Below are 16545 nucleotides of genomic sequence, written 5' to 3' on the forward strand. Positions count from 1 at the left end.
ATCTCTGTCTTCCTGTCTTTGCGCAAGCTGCCTGCTCGGCCTTGGCCCCTTCCGTATCTAAGTCCTGTTTGCCTTCAAGATTCAGCTGAACCATGATCTGTGAAAGTTTCTTGAGCATTTAAGGCAAAGTAAGGCGCTGCCCTTCTTTGAAATCACGGCGGTGCCTCGCTCACCCAGGGCCTCTGACTGCACACTGCCTGCAAATACCTATCTGCACCGACCTCCTTTCAGACTGTGAGCGCCTTGAGGACAGGAGCTCATTTCTAAAAATCGATTTGGTATTTATGGGCGATGCGTATCACAGATAGCACGGTGCCTCCCCCAGGGTAAGTGTGCAACGCATGTCCCCTGGAAGGAGCGCGTCACACCAAGAGAACATTAATTTTTAGCCACTCCAGCTCAGAGGAAAAGAACCATTTAAAACTCATACCGAATAGTGACGTTTGGAGACCGAGGCCAGCTGTAGCTCATCTCCGTGCTGCTCTAAGTTCTCTGACAAGGAAGCTGATGGCTTCAGCCTGTTTCCTCTGCCTTCTTGCCCTCGTCCAGGGCCCAAAGTGACTGGAACTCATTTGGTCTCCAGGAATGGAAGCCCACATCCCAAGAGCTTAAGGCACAGGGGAGGTGCGCTGGCTTATGGAGTCTGAGGAAGGACTGTGGGAAGGGCCGGTGCAGCTGGGCCCCAGCACACGGTGGGACGAGGGACTCCACCTCGCCAGCATCTTCCCTCCACCTCCCATCTCTACTCTGCCACTTCCTTCCCTCTCTCTCTGCGCACCTTGGGAAACACGGCCAGAGATGGCTCCCAGGAAGACCACTTACAGCTTAAAAGCTCTCTTTGGTTTTCCACCCAAACAAGACCGAGAAGAGGCCCATTTGCCCAGCTTTGTTAGGTGCTCACCCCTGGACCTGTCAACTGGGCCGAGGGGCAGAGACCTACCGGACCAGCGTGGAAGCTGCCCTATCAAGGCTGCATACGCGGGGGGCGGAAGCTGCTTCCAGAAAAGAATGCCAGGGTCCACGACTCCTGTGACTCTGGACGGGACAGCTTCAGTGCATACTGGCTTGGAAACACCACTTTCAGGAGATCGAAAGCTTCTCTGCCTTCCCTGTGCAGACAGCTTTTTTCTCCCTTTCACGTTAACCTTCCTTCAGAAATTTTCCTCACTCATCATCTTGTAGCAAACAAACATACATATAAACACATTACAACTTGATTCCTTGAACTTCTGTCCTGCCTTGTGATCTCCCCTCTTCCAATGAGAAAAGGGTTTTCTAGGTAACCATGGATAATTTGCATACTTCCAACACCCCCAGTTTCCTGATCCTGGGAGCTCAGAGCTTTAAAATATATTTTATATAGGATACAACCAACCTTCTTAAAAACACCTTTTCCCCCTTTTCTTTCCTTCCTTTTCTCTATCTGAACATTTGGTCCAAACTGCACTATTTTTAAACCAGCCGTTTACTTAGAACCCAACTTATTGAAACCTAATTCCTGTTCCTACGTATCAGTCCTCACCCCACTTTTCTCTCCTGTAAGAAACCATCATAACTGATAGGAAAGAATTCCGGTCACTCGACCAGAAAATGTTACCAACTGGGGTGTCTTTTTGGTCTACATGGAAAGGGATGTCTGTTATATCCTGAGAAAATATGGCCTAATGTATGAATTTTCTTTCTTTTTCTTCATCATTCACTCGCTAAGATCTTTTAAGTGAGTGTGGTTGCTATGTTCTAAAACCCAAAGATAGTAGAAAGTTCAAGACCCAGTGCTTGACACTAATTCACAGTGCAAGGGTGGAAAAGTGGATAAATGCAATGCAATATGGCAACTGCTAAAACAGAAGAATGTGTTAGAAATACTCATTCTACCATCACCACAGAATTTCAAAAACTGCATACCGGGTGCATGACTGGACGGATGATCTAGGAGAAATTACCATATTTAATGAAAGCTGGGCTCAGTGGTTATTTATTCCAGTAAAATTTTGTGTAAATGTCTAGACCACGGCTGCCATCTCATGTACAAATATTTCACCTGCTTAATTTTCATTCCTAGTGTCCTCTCTCCTCATCTTACTACTGTCTCTTTCAGGAGCAAGTGAAGGCTAAGAAAAGTAGCCACACCTGTCAAACACAGACCCAAACACTTTGTGAGGTTCTGTCTCCTCTGAGAAACAGGACACACGTGAGACATCTTACAGAAGAGTCATTAAGGCAACTGGCATTTTGCTGATTTTGTCCTCGTTTCCGAACAGCGCTCGCGTGGAAAAGATGTTAGTGTAAATGAGACTTCGCCAGGTCCGACCTGGAATCCCCAGCCTTTGTCTGATGTGTTACCTGAAGGGAGAAGCCGAGGGGAGGACGTGCGGGAGGGGCCCTACGAGGCAGGTGGGAAGATGGGGCTCAGGCAGAGGTGACAAGCATGACCTGACTCAGCTGTGCACAAGCCTGGAACACACAGGACGCCACGGGGCTCCGAAGCTCAACAGTGTGCCTGCTGGGGAAGCGGCAGGACCGGCGACGCCCGGCCGGAAACCCTGGGGACCTGATGAGAGTCGGGCCGCGTTCAGTGGAGTAGGGTTGTTGGTGAACACACACGACACGCCCCCTGGGGCTTCCAGAAGACCCTGAGGGGGCTCTGCTGGAGACAGAGACCCGTGTGAGCAGGTGGGTGGTGACCACCGTGACATCGGAACAGAGGTTCCTTCGTTCACGTCCTCGGCATCTGACCCGTCCTCTCACCGTCACGAGCGGCCCCACTGAGACGGGGATGCCCTCCTTGTACCACGTTGCCTTGAGGCGCCCTTCTCTCCTCGTGTAAATCTCACGGAACATTCTACCTTGCTCTTTCCTCACTAGACCCCGATCAAATTCCCACGATGAAAACACCCTCCCTGGCCCCTAACTACACTTGAATAAACAGGCCACAGTGAAGCTACGGACTATTAAAACGAAACAAAACAAGCGCCTGTAAGGACCTGCTGCTCTCCTCGGTTTTCTAACTGCACCGCTCCCCATGTCCCCCCAGCACCGGGTCTCAGATTCTGCCTCGTTCAGGCTCAGACCCCGATCCCAACTCTGATGCGGAGACCAGCTGCAGCCCTGGGCCAGCAGCTCCCAGCAGACCATCCAGGCGGCCCTGCTGGTGGCCGTGCCGCAACGCCCGGGGCTCGCACCCCAGAAAGTGGCCCCCGCGGCCCTCCGAGACTGCCTGAGCCGGGCTCCACTCTGCTCGTGGCTGGATGGCTGCCCGAAGCCTGGCTCCTCTGGGACGGCCTGTCTGCCCCGCCTCACACCTCCCCGTGCTCCTGACTGCTCGGCCCTCTACCAAGTCCCTAAGACAGACACCCTAGACGGTGGGTACCACTGGGCCCACCAGTGCGCATCACTGGTCCTGCCCCCTGGAGGGACCCTCATCCCACGCGTGGCCGCCCCCTGCCCTCTTCGGTACACCTCCTGGCTGCTGCTTGAGTCTCAGCTTGACCAAGTTAAGGAAAATAAGTCGCCCAGGAGACACTGGGGCGGCTGCGCGGTGCCGCCCCCACCTGCTTGCCCCGGACTGTGTGCTGCCCCCGCCCAGAGGCGCTGGTGGCAGAAAAGGCTCGATTCTCACTCAGGACACCAGCCAGGTGAGGCCCAGGTCCACCAGGGCACCTCCGCCGCTCAGAGATCTGAAGACTCTCCCACACAGCCCTCACCTGTGTGCCCCTGAGACATCCTTACAAATGCAGGCCCACCTGTAGAGACTCGGCCCCCAAATCTCTCATGAGGATAACTGTGTGGGGGCACTAGGTACAATTCTGAGCTCGCACAGCGTCAGGCTGTATTTGGGTTCATGCGTCTCTTGGTCGCCAGGACAACACGACTAACTCAGGGCTGCAGTACATTCGGGGCCAAGCCTCCGTGGGCCGTGAAGAATGAGGTGCCAGACACGGGGACAGACGGTGAGGGAGGGCGGGGGAGGGCTGACTCCCATGGCTGTCTCCAGGCGTACATTTGCGTGGCAGCCCGTGGAAAGAAGTGACCCTGCGAACTGGGTTAAAAACTCTGAAGACCCAAAATGACTGAAAGCCTTTCTCATAATTGCCCCAGATGGTGGCTCCCATCCCACGTCTGCCAGCAGATCGGAGACTCCCATCCCGCGCGCTGCCCTCGGGGCTTGTCCTCACTTGCTTCACTCCGATCAGCACTGTGAGGGCGGACAGGCCACCGTCAAGGGGCGCGAGGTGCTCTCACCTGGCATCTTGGAAAGAGGGCGTGCAGTCTCCACGCTACAAAAGGTACACAGGATGCCACGCGGAGACACAGCCAGAGGACCCCCCGAAAACTGCTCACTGCAAGCTCAAGAGGAAAGAGTGGCTTCCGGGTTAGTTTCCACAGAGGTGTGCAGTGACACAGCAGGTCACTGAGGACGCGTTCACCGGGCGCCTGGCCTCTGGCCCAGCCTCACCAGCATCCCTCCCTCCCTCCTCTGTGCAGACCTGCTCCTCTGGGACCCAGGCAGCCTGCGGGTGATCCCGAAGAACCCTTTCGCAAATGGCGAGGTCCCGGGGGACGAGGCCGAACAGGGAGCTTGGGGACTGAACTAATTGGGTTTTAAGGCGTCTCATGCTGGTGGCCAGCACGGCTGCTCTGTGACCACAATAAAGCGCACACCTCGTGGGCTGCTTTAAAAAGAAGGCCTGGGGAAGGAGGGTAGGGACGGGATCGGGAAAAAGAAACATCAGGCCAAAAATAGTCTTCTTAGAACTGCCTTCCGGGCTGTCTGAACCACAACAACAAAGTTCTGATACTCATGCCACCAGCCTTGCAATAACAATGAAGGAAGAGCAAGGAGACAGGAGAGTTCTAATGCCGTCTCCTTGGTACCGCACGCTGTCAATTTCAAGGCGGACGCCATTTCTGACGAGCTCTCCCAAGATTCACTGGAGTTGGCTTCTCATTGCTGGCCAATCTTTTAGTTCCAATAAGTGCACTTACCCGGCTCTGTCTAAAGAAACAACACCAGAGATGCAGACCAGAGACGTCAGTCCACCTGCCACTGCCCGTAGCATTTTCCCAACATACGACCCAGAGAACGGTCCTGTGGACCATAGAGCCCTGCTGGCCGGCGTCTGTGCCACTGCACAAAGTATGTTTATTTTGTTCTGCTTAAAAATTTACTCCTCCAGTTGCAGGAAGACCAGGCACCGTTTCAGATGACAGCGTTATGTGAAGTCTCATTCTCTTCCGTCTAGTATCAGAGCTGCCCCATCATCTGTATTGACTGCCAAACCCCAGCTGACTCGCTCTACTGAGGTCACTCTTTATTTTTAAAAAAACAACACAGGTTGACCGTGAAAGTCACTGATTTATACTCGAACACCTAGCAATTTTTTTAGAACTTTGTGCGATTTTCAAAGCATTCACATAGATAGGCTCATCTTGTGTCTGCGGCTACCACTTAAAGACGATATTCGTGCTCATCTTAAGTTGGCAGGTGGGGACTCTGAGGCTCAGGGAACCCCAGTCCCAGACACCTAGGATGTGAGGGGTCAGGGATCAAGGCTTCTGACTCTGAACCCTGAGCTCTTTCCTCAGACTACACCGCCTCCCCTTCCAGTGCCATAAGCCATTCCTAGTCAGCTAATAAAAGCTCCTCCAAGGAATGAAGGAGGATTATTAAGTATCCACCAGGCATCAGGGGGTGAGCCTCCTTCCACTAATATCAACCCTGAGGGAGGGTGAAGGGAGTCACTGTGTCCTCAGCCCCCAAGGTGTGTCCCTCAAGTGGAACAGCCTGAGAAGTTTAAGAGCAAATGAAGAGTAAAAGACATGACTGAGCCAGCAGGCAGGAGCCGGGACCTAGTCCCACACAGGGAGAAGGAAGGCAGTGTTCCCGTGTTTGTCCTGAAAACCGTCCAGTGAACCCTTCTGGCTGAAGACGCCCGGCCTCTGGCTTCGTGTCCAGAAAGCGGGGCCGGGCGGTTTATGGTGGCCCCTGACTAGACCAACAACGGGCTCTGGAACCAACAGTGGCTTCTCCGCAGCCTGCCCAGACCTCAGGAACAGCCTGGTGCAAAGGCTCTGCCCAGCAAGGGGGATGACACTTTGCTCGGTTAATTAGGCTGCTTCCTCTCAGAACTGGTACTGGGACAATGGAGGGGATGGGCCAGAAAAGACTCTGGCCAAGGCAGCAAGGGGCAGAGACGTGAATGTGCGTGTAACTTGGGCTGGGGGGTGGCGGAGGGGTCGGAGGATGCAGACACTGGCCAGGAGGGGCGAGGACAGGGACAGAGCCAGGGGCCCAGATGCAGAAGGTCTCTGGTCTCAGACCTGCCTCGGTTCTGAGTAGCTTTCCAGTCCTGACTCAGGTGTATCCTGAATAAATCGCCTCTGTCCTGAAGAGGCCACCATGAGGGACTCTGTCCTGGCAACAAAACAGCCTAACAGCCCAGAGTTGTTTTTACAGAAACTGAACGTTTCCACTAAAGAGCGCTGGCTCACAATCACAGTCAGGACCGGGGACGTGTCATTCACAAGGTGTCAGAGAGGAGACAGACACGCAGGGCCCGCTATCCTGGCTCCTGGGTAACTCTCCCCAGACCGGTGGCCTCTTCCCTCTGAATCTACAGCCCTAGACACGGGCCTCTGATTTCAAGCCGATGAAAGTTACTGAGCCTCAATTACGTGCAAGAGAGCAGGCAGGTCTTGATGAGGTTTAACCAAGCTTATTGTACCTCTGCTTTTTATTGCTAAGTTCATTTCTCCTATGTTATCTGGCTCCGTAAGAACTGGGATCTTGCCTTGTGCCCCCGTGAAGCCAACGTTTCCTGTAACACAGGCGCTCAAGAATCAGTGGGTAAATTTGTTCATGGCCTGCCCCTTGTATTTACCATCTGGCCTTCAACAGAAAAAGTCTGCCACCCCCTGCCCTAGATATTTCCTGAGAGTCAGTACGCAGTGGGCCACCATTACTAAATAATGTATTGTTTTCCTCAAGTATGTCCTTTTCCTCAGGGCTGTAAAAGCAAGGTTTACCTTTGGTTGTCCGTAACGCAGATCTAAAAAATAGTGGCTTAAACAAGATACTTCTCTCTCTTGTGAAAGTCTAAGACTGAATCGACTCCCCAGTGTCAGAGACCCAGGCAACTTCTGTGCTGTTGTTCCCTACACACAGCTTCCACTGCCAAGGTCACACCATGGTCCAGGATGGCTGCCAAGGTACCAGCCGTTACATCCACATCCAGGTAGAAGGAAGGTAAAGGGCAGCCTCAACCCAGATTTAAGGAAACTTCTGAAAATGCCACTAAAACCTTCTCCTTATAAATCACTGGCTAAACTCAGCTACATAGATACACTTTGCTGTAGCGGAAGCTCAGAAATGTAGACTTTTAGTTGGCTAGGTTGGTTAGATAAAAATCAAAGTTATATATTTTTATAAGGGGGGGTGGGATGTTGAGAGATAACTAGGAATCTCTGCCACAGGAACCTTACTGCCATCCTAGCCCCTTAGTAAGACAGTACAGGCGCTGGGCAGGTTCTCCACTGTGCCAGGGCCCCGGGCCACCCCATAGAGTCTATTTTCTGTAAAGTTAGCAGACAGATATCATCTGCAAGCTCCAAAATATATTTAAAATCTGCCAAAGCAGCTGAAACCAAGTAGAAGCCAAATGGGAGGAAGTGAAGAGAAGGAACAGATAGGCAGATCTCAGAAAACACCAGCATAAATACTTCTTCAAGCCAAGGGTTCCAGTTTAAAGTGCAAAGTCTACGTCACCAACAAGGGTCAAGACGGGTAAACAAAGATAAATCCGTGTGTAACAAGTGCAGATTGGGGGCAGGAGGCAGAACTACACGAAGAACCTAAGAGATGAACGAGCCATATTTAAAGAGAGGTTGGTTTTTGGCGGTGGAGGGAAAAAAACGCCTTACAGCTGTGAAAACAGCAGTCCTGAGTGACGGCCTTAGCCCCTCCCACCACGCCAGCCCCACCTCAGCCCTGAACCTTGTGCGAAGAGCTGGTTCCGAAAATCCAACGCATTCAAATATGAGTGACAAAAAGGCAACCACACGCACTCCGCTGACGCATCAGCCAAAATACGGAAAAAAGATAAAAATGGCAGGAAAACTTACTGACGGGGAAGTCACAGAAAAACATTGCCTTTGGAGCACATGAAACTTCTGGCCAAATAGTTTGCAGTGAATTTTAAAAACCAAACGAAGCAATTTGTTTAAGAAGGAAAAGTCACAAAGCAGAAATGACCCCGGTAAGAGACAGGAAGAAAACAGGGAGAATTGAAATGCGAGCTTGAAGACCTCAGAAAAGGAGGGGAAACAAAGGAACTGAAGATGGAAACGGAGTGTGGGCAAGAAGAGACCACAGAAGGCCCAGGGTGGGGAGGTGGGCAGAGAGGGTAACGACGGGGAAGCACCCAAAAGGAAGTGGCGGGAGAGAGTTTTACAACGTTAGAGAGAAAACAGCAGCAGGCAGAGGAGTCAGATAAAGAGGGGCGGGGACGCATGTCTGGACCCCCAAGGGAGGGGTGAGAAGAAAGAGATCCTTACAGACATGATTCAAGAAAAATTCCCTAAGACCCAGGTGGAGCCAAATCTGATTAGAGAGAGACAAGGATTTACACCCCAGGGAGGGCAGGTCAACACCGAGAGGGGTCCTGCTCTTAAACTTTAAAGATAAAGAATCTTTTAGGAAGAAGAGGAAAACTATCAAGCCCGGCCTCAGATTCCTTTAAATCAAGTTAAACTTGAGAAGACAACTGAGCAACACTTACAAGACCCTCACCAAAAAATGGGTGAGCCAAGGATTTTATATCCAGCCAGGCTGTCATCTAGGTATAAACAGAGAAACACGCAAGAGCTCATGGGATATCTTGCTCATGGGATATCGTCTCCCCGAGTCCTTGAGCACACTTCTAGATTCACATTTAACTCCTAGGACATAATACAGGTCTTGGCGTGTGCTAAGTGCTTAATAAATATTCAGTGAGAGACTAACAAAACAGCTTTTTCTCCACAAACTGCTCTTTCTGCCTCATTTCCTTGGTACTTGGAATGTGATATGGTAAGAGATCACTTCCCAAAACAATACCAAAAAGCTCCAAGATTATTTAAAACCTTCTGTTTCATATCCTTTGTCTACTAAGGCAGGAAAGATTAAAAATGTATTTTAGAAAGATTTTCAGAAAGTACTGATATGCTGAATGTTCACTATAAATTCCGAATACATTTGTATCTTATGCACTAGGTTGCAGCAAAATTTTATAACATACTTCCACATGCCATTTGCCACATGTAAATAAAAAAGGATAAACTCAGAAAGTTTCTTACTTACTTTGGATGTTCAAACTTGTCTATAAGATCAACTTTTTCCACCAGGTCTCCTCCAATTGTTCGGACTAAGTCATAGAAATCGTTCTCTGTGTAATTCTCGCGAGGTAACCAGAATGAGATGTCGTTGATCACAGCAGGGTATTTGCTGAGAGGCTAACAAAATGAGAGAAGAAAAAAAGAGATTGATTAGTTAGTTGGATGACAATGTTTAAGTTTTTCATGGCAAGTTTCACATGGGCTAGTTGGAAAATGCTGGCAAGACATTATTTCAGCGCTTGAATTTGCAGGAACAAAATGAACTTAAAAGATAAGTCAATATTCAAAATTAGCAAATTCCATTATGAATATTATAGATTCTTATCACTCTCATGTGTAACACTACCATATATTATACTCACATTGCCATTAATGTTCCATTTAGTATAAAGCAATTTGAATATATCATATTTCAGGTTTTTTCCATTTGAATACTAGACGAGAAAAGTCCACATTTAATTAACAAGCAATTCATTAACTTCTGTGATACTTTCAGGAAGCTGTTTTTATAGAGAAGTAAGGGCTTGTCAAAATTGATATTTCAATTAGTAATGTCATTATTTGTTAGTATTTCTAATTATTAAGGGAGTACTTCCAATTATTAATTATATAGGGGGTTATTTTTCAAATTATGCTTCTAAGGATGTGATAGACACAAAGGTAGCCATGCCCCCATTTTATCCCATTTTTTCCAGTTTATTAGGGCTCACTAACTAGTTCATTATATTAGATACATATATTTTTAGAAGTTACCACATTTGTTTACATGGCTTAAACATGTACATCACAAATACATATTTATATATATTACAAACACACACATATATATAGATAGCTGTGATGTAAGTTACCGCCACAATAAAAAATGTTTCATTAAACGTTTCATGACATAACTATGAAATCCATACAACTAAGGAAATATCTGCCAATCTGTTAGGAGAACAAGTTTATAAATTGACTTACACCAAGCCTGATATCACCGTAAACCCCCTGGTGAATCACTGATTAGAAAAATATAAAACTTTTTAAACGGCAAAACCTCTGAAGAGCCAAGTACTCAAACATAAATGATTATTCAACTTGAAATATCAATAAAGTTGTCAAAAGCATCGGTTCAGAACACACATTTCAAACGAACATAATAAAGCTATCACCCAGGTGCTCCTGACAAAGTACCACAGCTCCTGAAAAACACCCTGTCTTCTTGGAGTCAAGCTGCTGTGATAAATAACACGCGGGTTAATGTAACACTGCGAGATGGTGGCAGTTGGGTGGTTACACAGCGCTTTTCCTTTTCCACTTAAGGAACGTGGAAATTCAGGGGTATTCGATAAGAGGCAGGGGTTGCCAAGAATTAGCATGAAATCGCCTCTTCGATGACAGACACGGGAGGAGGGACCCGACTGGGCACTGGTGTCAGGAACCCGAGAACAGCGGTCAACGTGATAGTGCAGTCAGCCAGAGTACAGGCCCCAAGACGTTAAAGAATACATGGTATATGTTACGGTAAATACATAAAAACCAAGGAGAAAAACCCAGACCGTTGTACTGCAAACCTAGTTCAAGCTAACAAGTGGGAACAAGTTCAAAGTAATGGTGACTGGTTCCTTGCGAACTTGCAAGCAGGGTCGAACCGGAGGCCTTTCACGGCTCCTGAAACATCCTCTCTCTCACTTCTCTTCTTGCACGTGAATATCTTTTCATCGTTTTCTGTTTGTTTGTTTTTTTTCCAGTGAAAGCATGTGAGAAGCAAACTCTCAGAATCGACACGGCTGAAATCCCCACTCGTGAATCATCCGGCAAAGCACAAAACTGTAGGTTTACCGTTGTCTCCCCTCAGCGCTTGGAAAATTCTTCTCTGTACCCATTAGCAATGACGACAAGTCTGCTGTCGGTCGGAGCTGCTTCTGCGCAGGGAATCTGTCATTGCTCCCTGGCAGCGTGGAAGGGTTTCACCTTTATCCTGGCAGCTCTGATGAGGCCGGGCCTGCATTTATCTTGGGGTATTCTGCCCGGGAGTCAGCGTGTGCTTCCACTCAGAGGGTTCATGTACTCATCCAAGTCGGAAAATTTCAGCCACGACTTCTCTGTCCTCTTCTTCTAGGACCGCGATTCTCCATATTGTGGGGCTTCTCGATCTGTCTTCCATTTCTCTTACCTGATTGATTATCGGGTTTTAATCTTTACGTATTTGTGCTGTATTCTGGGTGAATTCTTCAGAAACAGCTTCTTATTTACTAATTCTCCCTTCAGCTGAGTCCAGTCTCATAGTCTCATCTGTTTGGTTTTTTTTCTTCTTCTCTATTTCAGAGAATCTATTACTCATTTCTGATATTTCTAATTGTTTTCTTCCATATCTACTTACACTTCATTTTTGCCTGTTTTTCCCTCTTATTCAGAATTTCCTGTTCTTCTTCTTGTTTTTATGGTTATTATTCTTCCATTGATCTCTTTGCAGACATTAGGCTTTTTTTTTTTTTAAAGAATGCCCTTGCTTTTACTTTGCTCTGCAGTGACTCAGATTCTGAGTGTGGATTTGGTTGCTGACACGCTCAGGTCAGAGTTCCTCACGTGGTTTGGGGTGTGTGTCTGCAGGCCCGTCTGGGATGGGAATAACTGCAGTGTTCTCTCACTCACCACCCCTCCTTGGTCAGAGGTTTCTGTGGTCCCTCCCTCCCCTTGTGCTCCTGGCCCAGATCTAGTTGGTGGTGGCATCTGGGTTCCTGCCCGATGGTGACAGGGCTGATGATGCCATGGCGGTGACTCATCTCAGTTCCTGATGAAGAGGCCAACTCTCTTCCTGGGCTCAAAGCTCCTATGAGCTAGAGGTCACAGCAGGCAGTAGTTTGCAGCAGTGGTGGCTGCCCCCCTTTTAGAGGAGGGGACCGCCTGCCCCTACTTTCCAGCAGAGATCATGCTCTGGACCAGCACATCCTGACTCCCCACCAGAGCCAATCACTGTTTCCCTGCCTAGGAACCTGCAGCCCGCAGCGTCTTCAACCTCACTCTCTGCTCTGTCTTTGTGTTTGTCTCTTGTGCATGGATAAATGTATTTTCAGGGGGAATAAGGGAAGGCGTGGTTCTGACTTTTTCACGTTCTCTTTTTATTTATCATGGCTGTGTGTTCGGAGACGGTAAAGAGCAGTTTACAAAGCAACAACGACCTGACTCTAAATTTCCTTACACAATGGTTCTTAACTTCATGGGGGAGGGACACAGATGTCTCTGAGAATATGATGAAAGATTCAAATTCTTGTTCCAGAAAAGTACATACTTTCACAAACACTGATTTTTCCATAGAACATCTGGGATTCACAAACCTAGTAAAAGTCATTCAAGGAGTCAGAATAAGGACTGCCCCCCGTCCTTGACCCACATTCAAAATTGTGTCATGAGTTCAAATACAGACAATTGAGATTATGGTACTAAGGGAGTTAAAAATATCAGAATCATTCTTTACTAACATAATAAATACATGTATGTGTGTCTCCTTTACATGCATACATGTGAAGGATGTATAGTTTATGATAGTAAAAAGCACACATGAAGGCATCATCGTTTGTCTTGTGGTAGCTACTTGAAATGCAGTCATACTTATATAATAAATTTAAAACTCTGCTTTTTATGGGCTGGACTAAGAAAGCCCTTACTGCTGCCCCTGGGACAACACTGAAGGGCCATCCTCGTCTCAGAGCTCCCCAGGGGTTGGCCGAGCCCTCTGGTGGCAATGCCTCACAGCCCAACCTCCCCTCCCGCTCTGTCTAATCCTGCTCTCCTCTCCCTTCCCCCTCCATAGGCATGGACCCTGACAGCACCTGGTTAGAAGCTTCCAGAAGGCTAACCTCTGTCTGAGAATCTGCTCTCCGGGGAACCTAACCTGTGACTCCAAAACAGAAGCAACATGTCAGCAACCAGTTGACGAAAGAATTTAGTGCATCCACGGGGACAGCAAGCCTCAAGGGTCATGTGCTCAGAGTGAGGCCGATCTGGATGGGCACAGGGGTCCCTCTCACCAGCTGCGTGACATGGTGCCTGCAGCCTCGCCTGAAGCCCCCTCAGCCGCTTGTGATCCCCCCGGAGGGCTTGGGAGGCCCGTGAGGGGCTGCACAGACCACCCCCTCCTCGCCTCCTGGTCTCCCCGCAAGCTGCGGGGTGGGCAACCTCTCAGGCGCGGTCTAGACCCGGCTCTTCAGCAGCAGGGCACTCCACCACTGTCATCAGCTACCCTGTTACAGATTGAGTTGTGTCCCCCCAAGAAGATACCCTGGAGCCCGAACCCCCAATAACTTAGAATGTAACCTTACTTGGAGAAAAAGTCTTTACAGAGACACTCAAGTTGAAATGAGGTCACTGGGGTGGCATCCTTAGAAAAGGGGAAATTCGGGCACAGAGACGTGCGTGCAAGGAGGCCTCACGCAGGGAAGCTGGACACAGGGGCGACGCGTCTGCAGGACAAGGATGCCCCGCATGGCCAGAGCCGGGGCGGGGGCCGGGAGCGGGTCCTCCCCCCAAGCCCTCATAGGAGCCGGCCTTGCTGCACCTGGGCCTTGGGCCTCAGCCCCCAGGACCAGGGGAGAACGGGCCTGCTGAGACCCCTCTGGGGCTGCGCATCCTTCTGGGCGTGGGGGACGGGCCAGGCGGAGCTGGCGCCTCCACGTCCGTGGAAGAACAGCTGTCGAATCTCAAGGTGGCTTTGCTGGAGCTTTGAGCCAAGCGTCAGGCCTTGGTCTTGGCCTTGCAGGTGTGTTCACTCGTCTGAGGAAAGCCTACCTCACGGTTTCCTCGCCTATACAACGGAGACGGTGTCTACTTGAGCAAACTGCAGTGAAGATGCCATGAAATAACACTCATGAGGCACATCCTTAATGGTTTTCTAGCCAAAACAGATTCGGACAGTTCAATGCATGCGCGATTTTGACAGCTGTCCAAGACCCGCGTACCGAAGTGACCAGGGTGGGGAAGGAGCTAGTTGAAAAAGTGAGATTTTGGTTTAATGGTGCCCGTCCTAGCTGGCCCCTTGCTCTGGGCTCACCCCTCCCGATATGTGAGATGCAAATGTCTCCATGCACCTTCTAAGCTGCAGACGTCACAGGTGCCCTTCCTATCATCCATGATAAAGTCCACGTGCTCCAGTCCTGTACCTGCTCAGGACATTCCCAAGGAGGGTCACCTTACACCGCCGTCGGTGACGCAGCCTAGTGTGCCCGAGCTTTGACTCCAAGGAAGCTGTTTCTACATCAGCGCCTCCCTCTTAACTGAAACGCCCGTCTCTTTTCTAACGTTACTGAGGGAGGATACAGATTATCTGCCCAACAGGGCAGGTTTTCTGTACGAGTCCACCATTATTCAGTCTCTGGCTTCTTCCCTTTAGGCAAAGCTATTAGAATTTTTTCTTTTTTTTGGTTTAAACATGATTTCAACAGTCGTTCTAACAGGGAAGGGTCCGCTTCCCCGTCAAGCTCTCCACAGAGTTCTGGAAACACCAAGGTGACTTCCACTCAGCTTTTAGCCACAGCTAAGTGTGGCCGAAGGCTGACTCTGCAGCCGCTCCGGGCTATGCTTCTCCTCCGAGACCACACGCCTGCGCCTTGGTTTTTATGGTGATTATGTCACTGGCAGCTGCCACCCATGGGTGCGGTGGGCCAGGGACGCGCTGGCACTTTCCGTGGGTCGTCCCACTAACACACAGCGCACGCCTGTGACACGTTCACTCTTACTGTTCCCACCGTGTCCACGGTCTGGGAGGATCCCACATGCCGCGGAGCGGCTGGGCCCGTGAGCCATGGCCGCTGAGCCTGCGCGTCCGGAGCCTGTGCTTCGCAACGGGAGAGGCCACAACAGTGAGAGGTCCGCGTACCGCAAAAAAAATCCAAAAAAAACCCCAAGGGGCTCAGGGGAAACAGCTCAGCTTCTAGTACTGTTTCCAGAAGAAGTCTATCCAGCGCAATTAAAAACTGTGTAAATAAGGCCAAATCTAACATGTATCCCTCTGGCGCCTTCCATGACATTTCCTTGGCAAATGATTCATTTATCTTTTCGATTAATTATCTTGATTCATAAGCACTTCCAGTCTGTTTACCATCTATGTGCTTGTGTTCTTATCTCAATGAACTTAAAAATCAGCTTTTCCTATAAAAATACTATGCACTACCAATTACTCTCCTTACAGCCCTTACTTTAATTCCATCTACTTATTTTGTAATAAAAAACTGCTGCTTGAATTTGGCTGCCAGGTTGGTACTTAACCAATACAGGTTGTTCTAACTCACGCTGCCTTGATGTTTACAGATTTTCTCACTCTGTTCCAACAATTTGTTTTGATTCTCACTTAGTTTCACCGAGCGCCAAGAGCACACTGCACTGGATGCAGGGAGGCCCAGCTCAAACACAGGAAACTTCTGTTCTGTTACTTCACCGAGAAACCACATGAGACCCAAGTTCTAAGCATTCTTCCAAACTTTAAAGGGAGTTTCCCATATTTGTTTTTATCTTTTGACAGAATTGCAGTTCTATTTGAAGATTCACAGGAAACGAAGAATTTCCATAAGGAAATCACGTGGAACAACCCTTTCGGCAACCTTGGATTGGATTAACTGTCCATGTTTCTGTACCATGGCCCCCAAATACATACTGACCTACTCAAGAGCAGAAACAGGATTTGAATCCTCTCAAATTAACTTTCAAGCTCAAGAGTTATTTATTTAAAACAAATCATATGCCACACATGAGAAAAACCAGGATGGCTTCTGCCACTCTGGGTAGGCAGGTGGGAGAACTCCATCACCGCACGTGGCCCACATTCTCTGTAGGACGTAAGGGACGTAGAGCAAGGCTTCAGGGCGCTGCCTGAACATAACGGTCTTTAACTTAAGAAACAATGGAGGAAGTAAGCGTCAGAAACCTTTGTTCAAGTAAAACCTGGTCTGTGCCTCTGGTTAAATAACTGCAGAGGGGTAGGTCCTGCAGCCCAGATCACTACCCCAGAGCACTGGCAGAGGGCTGACCCAGAAGACAAGTGCTACAAATTAAAGCCTATCTTTTAGGGGTGACGTAAACGTTCTAAAGTTGATTGTGGAGATGGTCGCACATCTCCGTGAATGTACTGACGATGAGTGAATTGCACAATTTAAGTGGGTGAATTGTGTAGTACGTGAATTACAGCCCAATAAAATT

The 16545-nt window shown here is 49.0% G+C and overlaps 1 protein-coding gene across 8 annotated transcripts in view; it reads right to left on the minus strand.

Annotated features, from left to right (window-relative positions):
• Positions 1-16545, minus strand: part of FARS2 (phenylalanyl-tRNA synthetase 2, mitochondrial) — a 509124-nt gene that overhangs the window by 253175 nt on the left and 239404 nt on the right. For all 8 annotated transcript variants that reach the window (XM_060308104.1, XM_060308099.2, XM_060308101.2 and 5 more), the window contains one exon: positions 9338-9489. In XM_060308104.1, coding sequence (XP_060164087.1) covers positions 9338-9489 — 152 coding nt within the window. The remainder of the gene's footprint in view (positions 1-9337; positions 9490-16545) is intronic.

The sequence above is a fragment of the Globicephala melas genome, chromosome 11 (genome assembly GCF_963455315.2).
Source record: "Globicephala melas chromosome 11, mGloMel1.2, whole genome shotgun sequence".
In the NCBI taxonomy this organism is placed as follows: Eukaryota; Metazoa; Chordata; class Mammalia; order Artiodactyla; family Delphinidae; genus Globicephala; species Globicephala melas.